The sequence below is a fragment of the Pavona decussata genome, unplaced genomic scaffold, assembly GCF_977016875.1.
Source record: "Pavona decussata unplaced genomic scaffold, jaPavDecu1.1 SCAFFOLD_25, whole genome shotgun sequence".
Taxonomy (NCBI): domain Eukaryota; kingdom Metazoa; phylum Cnidaria; class Anthozoa; order Scleractinia; family Agariciidae; genus Pavona; species Pavona decussata.
Genome location: NW_028145448.1, coordinates 98551 through 115000, shown reverse-complemented (window position 1 = coordinate 115000; position 16450 = coordinate 98551). Strand labels below are relative to the sequence as shown.

General features: G+C 39.3%; 3 protein-coding genes across 5 annotated transcripts in view; 2 read left to right on the top strand and 1 right to left on the bottom strand.

The window, feature by feature from the left end:
- The window catches only part of LOC146485632 (BRISC and BRCA1-A complex member 1-like), a 9138-nt gene extending 365 nt beyond the window's left edge, over window positions 1-8773 (top strand). The window contains exons 2-5 of the mRNA XM_085103005.1: window positions 1282-1306; window positions 2140-2263; window positions 5568-5654; window positions 7977-8773. Of these exons, the coding sequence (XP_084959131.1) occupies window positions 1284-1306; window positions 2140-2263; window positions 5568-5654; window positions 7977-8162 (420 nt within the window). The 5' untranslated portion in view covers window positions 1282-1283 and the 3' untranslated portion in view covers window positions 8163-8773. The remainder of the gene's footprint in view (window positions 1-1281; window positions 1307-2139; window positions 2264-5567; window positions 5655-7976) is intronic.
- Window positions 1-16450, top strand: part of LOC146485630 (uncharacterized) — a 56354-nt gene that overhangs the window by 24409 nt on the left and 15495 nt on the right. The gene's annotated exons all lie outside the window — the stretch shown is intronic.
- On the bottom strand, window positions 12988-16241 carry LOC146485631 (uncharacterized). Its single transcript, XM_085102999.1, has 2 exons — window positions 15414-16241; window positions 12988-14895 (listed from the first exon to the last, which is right to left on the bottom strand). Exon 1 carries the CDS (start codon window positions 16225-16227, stop codon window positions 15661-15663), a length of 567 nt encoding a protein of 188 aa, XP_084959125.1. The 5' UTR covers window positions 16228-16241; the 3' UTR covers window positions 12988-14895; window positions 15414-15660.

The window sequence follows — 16450 nt, the reverse complement described above, 5'->3', positions numbered from 1 at the left end:
CTTGAGGACGGTGCCTATTAATACTGAAGTATTTTTGCGCCGTTTATGACTATGTGGGAAAAGCAGATCTTAGCAAGGGCTATTGGAATCCAAAAAGAAAATTGGGGATAACCACGCATTTTTTAGAGATAATTAAGCAAAAAGTAATTCTAAAAAGCCATAAAATACAAAGCAATGTATGGCATTTTTTTCCCATATAATTTGAAGCTTTATTATCTTTGAAAAATGCATGGTTACCCACGATTTTCTTTTTGGATACCAAGAGCACTTGCTGAGTTCTGCTTTCTCTGCATAGTTTTAAACCACGCAAAAAAAATATTCTGTATTAGTAAGCACCACTGATAGGAAATCCGAGTATCTCAAGATGCACAAAACGTATGCGCAGTAACAAAAGTAGGCACCGTCCTTAATGCAAAGATATTAATGCTGTTGAGGCAGAGTTTAGTGGAACAAAGATTCACAAAGAGCCAGGTGTCCCTAACTCTATAGGCCAGGATTGCAGTTCCAGCACTCATCTCTCGTGGCAACATGGAAACAAAAGAATGGAACCCAACCGGTCTCCCTTTTGTGGATGCGGTGATTTAAATCACATGCAGACCATAAGTTATCGCTGGCTACTGTATTTGTTACTTAGAGAACAATTAGCGAGTTTCTGCAGCAGGACAGCTGAAGAAGGACGACGGCAAACTGTTCTGTGTGACTGTCATAACAGCTGACTACGCACAGTAATTATTCCTGATTGTAACTTGCCTGAATCTCAGCCTGTAATTTTTGCGTCCTAAATAATTAAACAAATTCGAGTCAAGTCAATTTTCATTGTTACCAGAAAAAGAAAAAAAAAAAAGAAATGAAGGAAGAAAAACATTTTGAATACTATGAATACAGTCCTTTATAGCAAAAGTCCGTAGTAGCGGGAATTTATTTCAGTCAAACGTCTGTTATTTATTTTTGCCAGGGATTTAGTTGCTATCGGGGTGTCCGTAACAGTGAGGTGTCCGCAAGGCAAGGGTTGACTGTATTAAGTGAAGTTTGGGACACCCAAAAATCTAATAGAACTAATCGAGTAGGTGCCCCACAGTAAATAGTATGAGAAAAATGAACATGATGACAGACAAGTTCAACTGAAGAGTTGTGTCTAATACATAAATGTATGTAATAATTTATTATGTAATTACTGTAGGTGTTTCAAGAGTTGTCAGTAAATATTCAATATATATTGTAATTTAGGGTTTTGGTGTCAGTAAATGTAAGATGTTTATTACACCTTGACTTTGATCTTAGAAATGTGCGACCTTTTTGAGGCAGTGTAAGTGTTAACTTCTTGAATTGTCAAATAATAGACGTTCTTGAAAAATGGCAACCGATTTATTATTCTTTTCAATTTGTGTTAATTATTCCCACGTACCTCATTTTACATGAGCAAGTAAAATAAATGATAAAATTGAGCGACATTTCGGAGTTGTCATGACACCATTTTCAAGTTTAAAATGACGACTTCGAAACGTCGTCCAATAGGCCATTTCCGAGTTGCTTTGAACCTCATTGTAAAAGCGAGGTTTTTGTTATAAAAATTAGTTTTCATTCATATGCAAACAAATGTAATTTTCATATGAAAAACTTTGCACTTAGCCTCGCTATCATAATGAGGTTCACAGCAACTCAATAATGGCCTATTTTGCTTTAATTTTTACTTGCTTATGTATTTAGAAACCTTTATATTTATAAATTTTGCACATACTTGTAAGACTAATTTTTATGAAATTCAACTGCATAATTTATTGGCTGCAATTTATGAAAAAGATATTAATATTCTTTGATTTGCTACCTTAAATTTTGAATGGAAGCCCCCCCTCCCCAAAATCAAGTGCGGTAACTCTCTGAAGCAAAGACCCTTCTGAAATAAAGCCTCCAGCATATAAACCTGAAATGTGTCAGCTAACTAGTTTTAAAAGTCTGTTTTGAGCTTTTTTAGTTTAGAGTTGAGCCAAACCAATTTTGAACAGAAATTTCATGGGCTTGGATCCCTCAAGAAGGCCAAACTTTCCCCCAAAACTAAGCTCTGCAGCTCAATAGCTCACTTGCAGAACCTAATTGTATTCTGGCAATTTTTACCTTAGTTTTTTTTTTCACTTGTTGCAGAAAGGAAAACATAACATTACCAGAAGTTGAAGATATCTTGCTGCCTCCTCCGTTTGTTGTCCGACTTATTTTAGTGTATGGACGCTCACAATGTATGCCTCAAATGTCTCCTGAAGCCAAGCAGGTTTGTTTAATATTTTCTTTCACTCTCTGTACGTACTTCCAAGAACGAAACTTTATTTTAAAATGTATTGAGGAGCAAGAATGAGCAGCTAAATAGCTGTCTGGATTTCATCTACAGGCTCAAAAGTTAGAACCACCTTGCACAGCATAATTGACAGCACCACAGGAAAGTACTGCTCAGCAGCTTTCATTTGAATGGTCATCACACTACGGATTTCATCCACAGGCTTAAGGCTTAAAAGTTAGAACCACTTCAAAATGTACTGCATTCAAAACACCACTACGGGAAAGTACTCCTCAGGAACTTTCATTTCAATGGTCACACTTTCGGATTTCATCCACAGCCTTAAAAGTTAGAATCATCTTGGGCAACACAATAAACAGCACCACAGGAAAGTACTGCTCAGTAGTTTTCATTTGAATGGTCACTCTTTAGGATTTCATCCACAGACTCAAAAGGTAGAATCACCTTGTACAGCGTAATAAACAGCACCACAGGAAAGTACTGCTCAGTAGCTTTCATTTGAATGGTCACTCTTTAGGATTTCATCCACAGACTCAAAAGGTAGAATCACCTTGTACGGCATAATAAACAGCACCACAGGAAAGTACTGCTCAATAGCTCTCATTTGAATGGTCACTCTTTAGGATTTCATCCACAGACTCAAAAGGTAGAATCACCTTGTGCAGCGTAATAAACAGCACCACAGGAAAGTAATGCTCAGTAGCTTTCATTTGATTGGTAGCCCTTTAGACTTTCATCCACAGACTCAACCTTATTTCGCATTTTTAATAACGTAAACAAACGGAATTGGTTGACCTTTGGGTGCTGAACACAGCCAACTGCCATCACTTCAGGTGCTCACCGGTCATTTCACTACACTGCCGATTAATTTGAAATGGGAATATTCTCTTATGTTTGAGCTCAATTCAGTTCTCACACCAGCCTGTGAACAGACTCCCAAGTGCGGTTTTGGGCGAAAAGAAAACTCTGTGAGCAGGGCGAGCGGAGCCCGGTTTGGAGGTCCCCTCTCGGAGCTCGATTTTTGTCTTCGCCCTATACCCCACTTGGGAGCCTGTTTACAGGCTATTCTCTCACCAACAGTGTGAAACGAAGAAACAGCTAAGACAATTTTCCACCCCAACTCACTTTCAGAACGACAAATAATCACATTTTTATAGCTAATGTTGTGTAGCTCATTATTAGGAAATAACGCCCCATTTTTACAGTGCGACGCGCCTTACCGTGGCCGCCCAACAAACAATTTTTACAAGTTAGCCATAAAATACAAAACGGCGTTTTTTTTTTTAATAATTCGTTGTTGCGTCACTTGCCTGTTGGACTTTCCAAGGAGGCGTGACCGTTTATCAAAATCGCGTATCCTGATTGGCTAACCTGTAAAACAAGTTTGTTGGGTGGCCACGATAAGGCGCGTTGCACTGTAAATTAACGCGATTTTTTACTGTGAGCGTTCATTTCCACGCTATTAATTAAGTTTCATCGATTTTTACTGTGCCTTTGAGTAGCAGAAACATGTTTGTATCGATGGAAATGTTAAAATAATGGTTTAGTATTGTTAACAATTACCATAACAGTATACATAATCTAGTATTTGTTCTCTTTTCCTGCGAATGGCTTGGATGGAAACAGTTTATAACTTGAAAAATTTTGGAATTTTTTTTCAACTTCTTCCTGTGTATTTTCGAAAATTTGAAAAGACATTGATTTATAGTTTGTTCTTCGTTGAAATAATGAGTTAATTTTTTCCTTCCGGTGTCCTACAAACAATTTTATGTTAGAGAAAATTAAAGACTCTATGTTAAATATTTGAGTAGCTTTGGTCAAATACAGCTAAATCTCCGTGAGAGAGCCCCTTTAATTTCCATCATTTTAATCTCAAATTCTGTATCCAACGCAGACATTCTTAACACCTAGAATGGTCACTCTCAGAGGTAGAAATCTCAAAATCTGCCTCATGAGTTTCCGCCGAGATAGAAGGGAGCTTAAGAAGCGACGACGGCAACGGCAATGAAAACGTCACCTGGAAATATCACTTTATTTCATTTGTGCTACTTCGCGATTATTTCAACTCGCTCAACTTTTACAAGAATGGCGAACTAACCAGGAACCAAATTGGTGGGAGTGGCGTACAAGTTAAGAAAGAAAGTGAAAAATTCACCGCCGTGCGTTCACGTTCTCCGCAAAACCTTGAATGTGGTCATTTCACGTTGTCGTTTAGCAGAGGACGACAAAGAAATGTACCAAAATGAAAAACGCACGTACAGAGCGATTGTTTTTACTCATTAAACCTATTGTTTTGCGGCGTTGTCGTCGCCGTCGCCGTCGTCGTTGCTTAAGCTCCCTTGGTAGTGAGTCGTCAACATAACCATTCTCCACTGAAAACAAGACCTCCTTAAAATTTCCAGACTTCTTGAATCATTCGTATTTCAAAGCCTCCTTGAATTGCTGAGAATCTTTTCGGCTTCACTGAAATAACTTCTCCGGTAAATTTGGCACCTTGTGTTAATTAAACAAGTTCATTTCCTTCAATTTAAAAAAATTACACCCTTTTTCGCGTTAATTTCCTTTATAAGCAAGTAAATTTGCCCTCAATTCGCGTTAATTTCAGGCCCCATCCACACTGATGCGTTTTCGTTTGAAAACGTATACTTTTTGATGCGTTTTTGCCTATCATGCACACTAAAAAGCTCGAAAATACCGATGAAAACGGAGGCTTTCGAAAACGGTTTCAAAAGTGGAGACGTTTGAAAACGCATCGTTTTGAAAACAATCCGTTTCTATGGTGTGGACAGGCGGAAAGGGAGACAAATACAAAAACGCTAAGTGTGGATGAAAATATATTGCTTCGTTTTCGCCGCGATGAAAACGGATACTTTTGAAAACGCGTTAGTGTGGATGGGGCCTCTTAATGAACACAAGCATTATGTAAGTAATGTTTAAAACACGAGCACCAATGTTTTATTGGGATTTAAAACCACGAGGTGCAGCCGGGTGATTTTAGACCCGATAAAACACATGCTGTGAGCTTTTTGAACGGCTTCAAAAAAATTCCTGGTAAAGCGTGTGTCAATAGAGTTTATAACAATGATGCTTTTGTGAACGTTGGAAATCAGCATGCGAGAAAAACAATAAACACTGCACACTAATAAGGAGGAGGTTTTATCGGTTTTCAACCACTGCACGTGATGTTTTATCGACCATTTGATAGGTCAATGGGCTTATGAATTATTAATGTTTTTTTGAATTTCCTATAATAAGGTAATTTGATTACTGTTGTTTGCAGATACTCTCTTCACTGCTAGAGTCTCCATATTTCTTCCTCGATGTCTTGTATGCCCATGAGCTTCCATCTGAGCTGAATCTTTGTAAAGTGAGTAAAATAGATTTTAGAGGCAATTTCTGGGGAGGAATGACTTTGTACACAGCATAGGGTCCGAGTTCTAACATTTCCAAATTCCACTGTTTTGATAAAGTGCAAGGAGGAAATTCCACCCCCCTAATATCAAAGAACAAATTCTCCTATCTTGTGCCTTTACTTTTCTTCTAAAAGTACTGAGAAGAAGTTATTAAAATATCGAGAAAATTCACCTTGGGTGATCAGATCCTTAATTCTCATGACCTCAGGGATTGAATAAGCATTGATATTACAAGGAGAAATTTGATGCTAATCAGTGTTAGGGCTTAAAGGGTTAAAAGCAGCTACTACGGCGACGGCAATGAGAATGTCAAAAACAATAGAATTTAATGCGAAAAATAACGCCCCTGCACGTGTGTTATAAATTTTGCTTCATTTCTCCGCCGTTCGCCGTGAAATAATCAAATTCAAGGTTTTGCAGAGAACGTTCGCACACGACGGTGCATTTTTAATCTGTCTTAACTTGAACGCCCTTCTAACAATTCTATTCCCGAATAGTTCAGCCACATTGTACAAATTGAACGAGTTAGAATAATTGCGAAGCAGTTCAAGAAATGTGAACTTATATTTTCAAGCGACGTTTTTGTTGGCGTTGTCCTCAGCTAACAGAGCGTTTCTTTCTGGCAATTTTTTTTGGCATGTCCGAATTTTTTTTCTTTAGCATGTGCAATGTATGTCATTTTTCCCAAATTGAAGCTTTGTTATCTCTGAAAAATGCATGCATAGTTCCCACCAATTTTCTTTTTGGATACCAAGAGCACTTGCTAAGTTCTGCTTTCTCCGCGTAGTTTTAAACCACCCAAAAATATCCCTGTATTAGTAGGCACCACCCATAGGAAACCCGAGTATCTCCAGATGCGCTGAACGTATGCGCAGTAACAAAAGTAGACACCGTCCTTAATTAAGTTTTCATTTCATTTTCTGGTGTTTAGCGTATTTGGCTTGTTTAGTGTCCCCCTAAGAAGCAAACAAGCCAACTTTGCGAAATACTGGAGACGCAAACGACTTTGTACATGCTAAAAGACTTGTCAGAAAGTAACTCTCTGCTAGCAGGGTATTGGCGTTGCCGTCGTGGTAGGTTAAAGTCCCTATTACTACATTACAAAGGTTTACCTGTGTTGTTAACACTGGCATAAAAGTTGCTAGAAAGTAACCGCATCGGTGAGGATTTGGCATACTCTAACTTTTACGCTATTTACGGTTACACTCTTCGGTACTAAATTATGTTTGTCCACACGCATCTGTTTTCAAACGTAAGTTTTTTCTGTTTTAAAAAAAAATTCTCTTGACACGTACGTTTTTGAATCGTATTTGCCCATCCGCGCGTATCCGTTCTCTTTTGAAAACGCAAAACATTTTTTAAGGTTTTTGCCTGCCTTCCACTCGTATCCGATGAAAACGATCATCGAAAAAACGATGGCCCTTGAATTCAACCTCGTAACGTTTTCGTTTTTGCAAAGTTCTGTTTTCACCAGATACATTGTACGTATAGACGGAGGGCCAATTGATCAGTTCGCAAATAAAGAGTTGCATTTTAAAGTGAAAACGGATATGTGCGGCGAAAACTAGATACAGTCGAACCTCCCCTTCCGACCACCTCTCTTGAGCGACCAGTTTTCCAAAATACCAAAATTTTCCTAGTCAAGTCACTATAGCTAAAACTTCTCGTAAGCGACAACCTCTCATACGCGACTGCAACCACTTTAAGGGATGACAGCTTGCAATTTTATTTTGTCTTTAATCTCCTGTAAGCGACCACTTGTCACATATTACATTCTCATATTTATCCCCTATCGAAAGTTGGACAATTTGCCAGTTTGTAGTAACACGAATGTCAGAATCGGAGGTACCAGGCCGGGTGTCCCAAAATATACTTGTCCCATTTGCCTTATTAGATACTTTATCATTGGCAAACCATCAACTTGGATACTGAAATTCTTTGGGAATATAATTTTGGAAAGTCTAAAAACGTTTTTGTGGCTACTAAATCTCTGGAATCACCTTATGCAAATGAGTTCAAAATTTAGACCCCTTGTTGTCTGACCTCTCGTAAGCGACCACCTCCCATAAGCGACCACCTAGACTTGACATTTTGGGTGGTCGCTTACGGGAGGTTTGACTTCAGCAACCTCTCATATAAGTAACATTTTTTTTTAACTTTGAAAGTCACCTGTTTCTGTTACGTCCTTGCCAACTTGTTTTGACCAACGCGAATTTAGTAACCAAAACGTGACATCCCCTATCTGGTTAAGGACGCATAATTTTCTTGATTTGTAGGAAATCTATGATAACTTCTTTGACATGGACGAAGAGGAAGAAGGCTACATGTTGGAGGTGTCACGCAGCACAACTCGTCTGTTTGATCACATGGCTGCGTTACTTGCTCATCCGTTACAGAGACCCAGACAGCGTGACACGTTCTACAAACTAACACCAAGAGGAGATGAAGAGTCGATCTTGTAGCATCTGTGCAATGCAGTTTCTTGCGCAGTCGTTAAGTGGGTTGTCACGCAATATTTTTCAGCGACACGAAGGAGTCTAGCTACAGAGGTCCAACGAGTGTGTCTTTTCTCAAAACATTAACACCATGGGATGAAGAATCTATTTCGTAGGAACAGTATATTAAATTTCCTTCACCTTTGTTATTATGTCTGTTGTCACGCTTCTTCTCCGTCCTGTTATCACACAACGCTCGTCCCCACCGACCTGGACAGACGCATTGCGTGACTATCCAAGGAGCGTGGCACGTCCTTAAATTTAACACCATGAGTTACAAAATCTATCTTGTAGCAGGTTCTTTGCGGTCATCTTTTGTTTTATTAACGACTTTCCACCATAATGTAACTGATATAAGTATGATGTAATCTAGGAAACTTAGCTTAATTGGGGAGGCATAATCATGCATAAGCTATAATAATAATAATAATAATAATAATAATAATAATAATAATGATAATAACAATAATACAGTCAACTCTCTCATAGCGACCACTTCTCGTAAGCGACCACCTATCATAAGTGACCACTTCGTAAACAACCGTTTTGTTTCTCAGTTAAATACTGTTTCAAGAGCTCTCTCATAATAGCCTGCGTCGCAGACAGTCTATACAATACCTGGTATAGTCGAGTTCTCTAGTTTCTCTCTCTGGTATAGTCGAGGTCTTGAGTGACAAGTCCGGCTGCAACGCAGGCTATCTCATAAGCAACCACCACTCTAATTTCTTAAGGGACCGCGACCACTTTTTAGGCCAGAAATTACACATATTCTTCCGGTAAGCGACCACCCAACATAATCACGTATGATCGTTAGTAAATCATCACTCAGAAGTGACAAAAGTTCAATTTTAATGACACTACCCCAGACTGCTGACAGATAATACCAGTTTACATACAGAGAAGATGGCAATAATTATGTCTGTAGGTAAACGGGAATTGTTAAGTGATCTGTTCCAAAATGTCATACAAAGTTTCATCAGAATGAATAGATGTAAAAAATCAAATAAACTTGTTTCTATTTGCCTAATTTTAGCTGCTTAAGTAATATTTTTCGGTAATTAATTAATCAATCTAGTATTAGGCTAATTTTGTTGATCTTTCCCGTAAGCGACCACCTCCCGTAAGCAACGACTTTGTCGTGCCCCAAGGGTGGTCGCTTACAAGAGAGTTGACTGTAACAATAATGTTATCGAGGGGGTCCAACTCACCAAGGCGGTTTTCAGTGGAGCCCTCAGAAAGCCCTTAGGAATAAAAGCTTTTTTTGGTCTACCCCGCCACTTTATTATTATTATTATTATTATTATTATTATTATTATTATTATTATTATTATTATTATTATTATTATTATTATTATTATTATTATTATTATTATTATTTGTTATTATTTTTTTTTAATGACATTTGTTTTTCTAATTACATATAAGTCGATCTGGTTTTCGGTATGCCAAACACCTTTCCGCTCACGGGATCGGGAATGGTATTTGACCCTTTAAATTTTTTTAAATAAGCCGGCAGACACTGTAGCAAGGGTCCCGAGGGTGTCTGCTCAAACAGGTTTGACTGTATTTTTAACTTGAGTAAAACGTTTATGCCAAGTCATTTGCTTGCTTCACGGCTATCAGTCGACAAACAACTGATTATTCTCTGCTACTGCGAAAATCAAAAGGGGGTTTACCGTTTCGGCTAGAGTATGGGTAGTACCTTTGCAAACGCTCTTCAGTAACAACGGTAGGATCAAACACACCATGTGTAGTTGACCAAAGCCATTTGAGAAGGATTTCGAGACTTTCAAACACCATCTCTGGGCTTATCGCTTCGTAGCTATTGATGATTTTGAACCCCGCGTGTGAACAGTACTGCTCGATCATTGTCTTCTCCTCGCACTGGTACATGGTCTCACTGATGTATTCTGCATGCTCAGGATTCAGTACTTTGAAAGCGGTTAATACGAACGGTACAAGATGATCCACGTACTGAATGGCTATCTTCCCTCCAATTTTAAGGCTTCCCATCATATTTTTAAAGACTTGCTGTTTGTCTGCGATCCAGTGAATGACATGATTACTGAAAATGAGATCGTACGACCCACAGCCCATCCCTGGGAAATCAAACGCGTTCGCATCCACAAATGACAGATTCTTGATTTTACTGTAGGATTGTCGGGCCACTTTAATTCGCTCCTTATCAGAATCAACACCGATAACCTTTCCCTCAGGCCCTACCAGGCCAGCTAGGAAAGCAGACAGCTCTCCTGTACCGCAGCCTAAATCCAAGATGGCGTCCCCTAGTTGAGGGCTCACCTCTGTTTGGATGAATCTTTTTCCGCTTTCCCCTTGCAAGGAAAGCGCACTTTTCTGGTATTCCTCTGCAGCATTTTTTGTATCGGTTTCATTTGCTATATGTCCTGCCATCTTGATCTACAGGGTCTGTATAAATTAAGGCGTTCATATGCCCTGTGAGCAAGCTCTGGAGGATCGGGAAAAACGCCTAAGGCCCGTCGAACGCGCGAATCTCAAATCAACAAACATGGACGAAAGAGCTTTACAAGAGATAGATTTAAACCTTACACCAGACGACATCCCATGCTCATCTGTTGGAAATGTGGATAATATCAGAAAATGGACGAAACCACAGCTAAAATTCTGGCTCAAATGTAGAAGGCTAAACCAACCAGGATTAAAGAAAGACCGCGTCGAAAAGTAAGCTTTGTACCGGTGGCCCATATGGGACATCAATGTAACTTTTTTCAATTCAAATCTACACTACAAAAATCCGAGTTGTATAATTTTCAAATTGCACAACTCAGATTTTCACCGCAGAAATCCGAGTTCTATAATTTCAAATTGTACAACTCGGATTTTCATCACAACAAGGCGCATATGTGCGTGAACTTGGGCTTCTTTCCTGGCATATCCAGCTGTAAACGCCAGAAAGTTGACATGATAAAATCTCAGTTGTCATTTGTCGATTGTTTTACAGCATAGTACAAGCAAGTATATTGTAAGCAATGTATATTCCTGGTCTAAATTGTACCCTCTGTCCGTTTTTTACGCCCGGTCTGTAGCCTGCGTTTTACACTGACCGATTAAGTAATAAATTTTAGAATCTAATAAAGGTTCTGACAGTAAAATCCGAGCTTTCAACCTATGTGTGCATCTATCTGGCCAACAGGATTTAGCAAAGTGGGCAGGGATATCTTGTGTTGGTTTCATCCCCCCTCGCAAAAGTTTTCGTTTTTTGAAATAGGGGAATTCGGATTGGTGTTTCGTGGAAATTTCTGTATATCAGTATCTTTAACCAGGCTTTAACCCACTAATCGATGAAATTTGTCCTCGCGTCACGTGAGCGAAATTTGATCCGTCTCTAGTGCATGCGTTTGTTTACGCAAGATTACGCAGTTGTCACGTTTTGGCAATTAAAATAGAGAGAAAAACAGACAGAGTGCTTTCCTAAAGGAAAAATTTATTCAGAAAAGTCTTTGTTTACGCCTAAGAAAGAAACGCTTATAATTCTAAAAGCGAGACGAGAGACGCGAAAGCGATTTGAAGGAACTATCAGTCCATTTCGAAGCGAATTTATCAACCCGAGCATGGCACGTTTTTCAAATTTTCGCTAAAACTGTTCAGAATATAAAGAATCGGTCAATTAGAATAGTATTTCAGTACAAATTCACGATCAAACCTGTAATTTTTCAGCCGTTGAATTCCCAGAACGTACTAAAAAATTTTGTAGAAGGTCCGTGGCCTGAATAAGGATTTGAGATGTCCGCGCTCCGCTAACTCGTCGCCTGGATAAAACAACAATTTGTACTCGAAGCACAGTTTCTTCGCCGTTATTTCTCGGATTTCCGCTATCGGGGGGGAGAGGGGGTGGCTACGCAGATACCACGTAGCTGCGTAGCCACGTAGCCACGTAGAAGTACATGACTGTACGACTATGCCTCGTTCTTTGTGGGTAGCCGCGTAGCCGCGTAGCCACGTAGCCCCTATGGTATTCAGGCGGGTATTGACCATTTTGTATCTGCGTAGCCACGTATCCACTCGTTCCAGGGTCACTTTTGGAGTGGCGGGGTATTCCCTAGCTAGTACTCCTAAGTAGTTCTTCTTTCGATGTACCATTTCGAAAAGTTGTGTTTTCCTTCGGAAAACGCGAAAATCGTCGACTAAAAAATGGCCGACCCATGCAAACCCAAAAACCCATGCAGCGACAAGATTACCTGCGCATGCGTTTTAAGGCCCAGACGGCGATTTGTGACTGAATGAGGAAAACAAAACAAAAACAAAAAAAAAAACAAAAAAAAAAAACGAAGGGCAATTTTCAACTTGGTCTCCCTTTGGGAAGCCCAAGTAAAAATCCGAGTCGTAAGCCTCGTTCGATTTACAACTCGGCCGAGTTGTAAATCTCGTGGAATTTACAACTTAGATTTTTGTAGTGAAAATTCCGAGTTGTAAAAAAACCTCGTGGTATTTACAACTCGAAGTTGTAAAATTTGAAATTATACCACTCGGATTTTTGTAGTGAAAGTCCGAGTTGTAAATTGCATGAGTTTTACAACTCGGATTTTTGTTCTAAAAATCCGAGTTGTAGATTTAATAATAATAATAATAATAATAATCTTTATTGAGATGACTTTTTCATATAAAATATGGTTTTCAAAAAGGATCTTAAAAAAAACAAAAAAATAATAAATACATACAATTCGCAAAGACAGTAAAAATCTAAAATTTGACTTGAAAATATTTCTATTGATGTCCTATATGGGCCACCTTAGTACAGTAATTTTACTTTCGCAAGCGGGCGCCGCAAGCTGCAATGTATTATGTTTCCAATGTTGTTTCCAATGTTTTTTTGTTTTTTGTTGTTGTTATTGTTTCAGAGTAAAAGCCTTTACCTCGATCCCTCACTACAGGGATAGAGTTTACGACCCTGACCCAGAGAGAAGTTACAGGAAAACAAAGCTTGAAAAGCTCAAGCGATCATATGCAACTGTTGAAAGCGCGGTCAAAAATTTCCGGATTTGCTTGCGAATTCGCCGGATGCGTGTGGACGATAGCCGTATCCGGAAAGAAAAAGTTGGGGATTCAAAAATATCCGGATACGTGTGGACGGGGTCTAACTTACCGGGCCCGTTAAGTAATTTGGTAACAAATGTTTCTCAACAGAAGTCAATTTTTGTTAGCTTTGAATACTAAATTTTATAATCTTATAATTCTATGAAAACTTTGGCGAAGAACCATGTCTGTAATCATTGTGTAATCGGCGAAAAAACATTTAAAAATATACTTATCGGGCCCGGAAGTTATCGGGTCTTTCGATAAACGGGCCCCAGCCCCGATAACACACCTTTCGATAGCTTTCCGTCGGACTGAACAGTGATTTACACTGTCTACGGTAAGAACAACTATCTATACTGTTCTGTCTACAGTAGGAATAGCTATCTACACTGTCTACAGTAGGAACAACCTACACCGTCTACAGTAGGAACAGCTATCTACACTGTCTACAGTAGGAACAACCGACACCGTCTACAGTAGGAACAGCTATCTACACTGTCTACAGTAGGAACAACCTACACCGTCTACAGTGGGAACAGCTGTCTACACTGTCTACAGTTGGAACTACTATTTACACCACCTACAGTAGGAACAGATATCTACACCTTATAACTGTTGGGCATGGTGTCCCGCTTGGTCGCTGGAATCCTTCTGTAGCTCCTTTTTCAGGCAAAAAGCTAGGTAACTTTCCACTGCTCAGACCTGGTCGTACGCAGGAGTTATGTACGACCTTAAATTTTTCGACTTTGGTGCAAGATTTCGTTCAATCTTAAGTTTACGAAATTATTCGTACACTGAATAAAGCTTTTCACGAAATTCGTTTGTTATCACTAAATACACAAATCACGAACTTCCTTTAATAACTGCAATATGAACGTAAATTATAATCACCCGGGTGAGAGTCAGTCCTTATAGAAGGAATGTGAGGTAACATCCACTCACGTTTCAACAACTTGAGCGGACGTCGTCTTCAGAGTCAAACCTCTGAAGACGACTTCCGTTTACTGGGTTGTTCAAAAGTCAGTCAATGTCACTTACCCGGATGATCATAATTTACGTACTTATGACATGACCTCTGAGTTCAAACCATTTACAGTTTTAACAGCTACTTTAAATAAAAGAATTAAAATCCTTGAGCTTCTTATAAATGTAAGGAAACTGTACATGCTCATAAATAAAAATATTGTCGTGTGCGGGGTATGGCACGCCTCTAAGAGCAATCACGCTTTGTAGGCTGTTTTATCTGCTCGAGATTTTCAAACACTCCAGCTCGAATCAGCACTGGTGCTCGGTGACTGGTATTGAGCAAAAAGTGTGTCTGGTAAACCAAGAAATACACTCTAGAAAGGCAATAAAAACGACCATGGCTATTGATTTATTGTTCAACTTTTCCTTTGGTCACAGGAACTAACAACGATTGGAGACCAAGAAATCTTACATCTTTTACAGGTAATAGTGTAGATTCGCCTTGCGTACTGGTCTCCGAAGGTTTCCATTGAAGATTGCTGGCTTTTTCTCGATTCAAGAACCCACTGACCACTCTTCGCTTCCAAATGATTTCGTCGACGCGAGTGCGCCAAATATGGCTATGCTTCTGAGCTGGCGGAGGGGGAGTGGGAATGAAGCAGGGTCGAGTATCATAGAGCTTTTTACGAGGAATAGGCCTTATCACGGTTTTTGACGCCATTTTGACGGGTAGGCAAACAGGTTTGAAATAACAGTGTTTGTATGGAAATCCGATGTCAAATAATTTTCTTAAAACATCGCTTCTGAAAAAATCATGAATTAGAAACTTTTGGCACTAGGAAAAGGATTTTAAGAACAAAATTGGAGGGACGTAGCTGTGACAGAAAGCGTTCAGTCGTGTTTTGAACTTTCCATACATTTGTCTGTATAGCGAACCAGCCGTGAACTGCTTCTAAAAATAGTTTGCGGGAAAAAATACAGGGAAATGTATGGAAAGCTCAAAACGCGACTGGACGCTTTCTGTCACAGCTACATCCCTCCAATTTTTTCCTTAAAATCCTTTTCCTAGTGCCAAAAGTTTCCAATTCATGGATTTTTCAGAAGCGATGTTTTATGAAAATTATTTGACATCGGATTTCCATACAAACACTGTTTTTTCAAGCCTGTTTGCCTACCCGTTAAAATGGCGTCAAAAACCGTGATAAGGCCTATTCTTTGTGCGGTGCTTTGGACTGGAACACTGAGTGGTTCTGTCTCACAATAATCTTTCTTCTTAATCTCTGCAACTTCATGAACTTCCACAGGCTTACGTTCTTCCGTTTGACTGGTGGGATGTGCCGTTAAAACAATCTTGGCACAATTTGTACACTTTCGCTTGGAGGTGGCATCACCAGAATCCGACCTGTTTGACTGGTCTGTGGAGGCGCTGAAGGAGTGACGCATGTCAGAATGGCGTCATGCAGTCAGGAGTAACCGAGCCTCGCTTTCGCTCTCGCTCGGATTTCCCGTCGTCCCATTGTACAGGACTTAACAATTTGTCATTGAAGTACTCTTTGACGTCTGGTGCAAGTTTTCTCTCTTTCCCCAGTTCGGAAACAGAAGTTTTTTCTCTGTTGGCGGATTTCTGCGAAGTTTCTTGTTGCCTTGATGTTGCTGCTTCCGAATATTTCTCTCTTTCTTTGTAAATTCGTTCTTTCGATTTCAAACCAGCTGTAAAAACTCGCTGTGGATGTCTGCAGTCGGTATTAAAACCCCCTTTCCCTCCAACACCACCACTGCTTAATCGAATAAAAGTCAGAGTGTCATTGTTCCGACCTTTCTTGAATTCCTGTCTTGTGTCGAACACTCTTCCACAGAAATCATTCTTCCACTTTCGCTTGTGAATCTCGATATCTTCCAACTGATCTGTCAGGACTCTAATTTCGTAAGGATTTTTCTTTAAAATAGCTTGACCCATTTTACTGACAGAAACATTGTGTATAGTTTTGTAGACCAACTTTCTCTCCATCATCTTTTTGCGGTTCATTTTTTTCTCTTTTCCCAGCAGTAGTTACCCCAACGAGACGAAAAGGATCCGTTTTTTAGAGTTTTATTCATTACCATAGTGAATATTTTGTTCAAGGTGATTATTTATTTAGAAAAAATTGTGATCATGGAAAATTACACCCGATAACAGGGTCATTAACACTTGAAAACGTAATCAATAACGAGACGTATTTTGTTAGAACAATGTG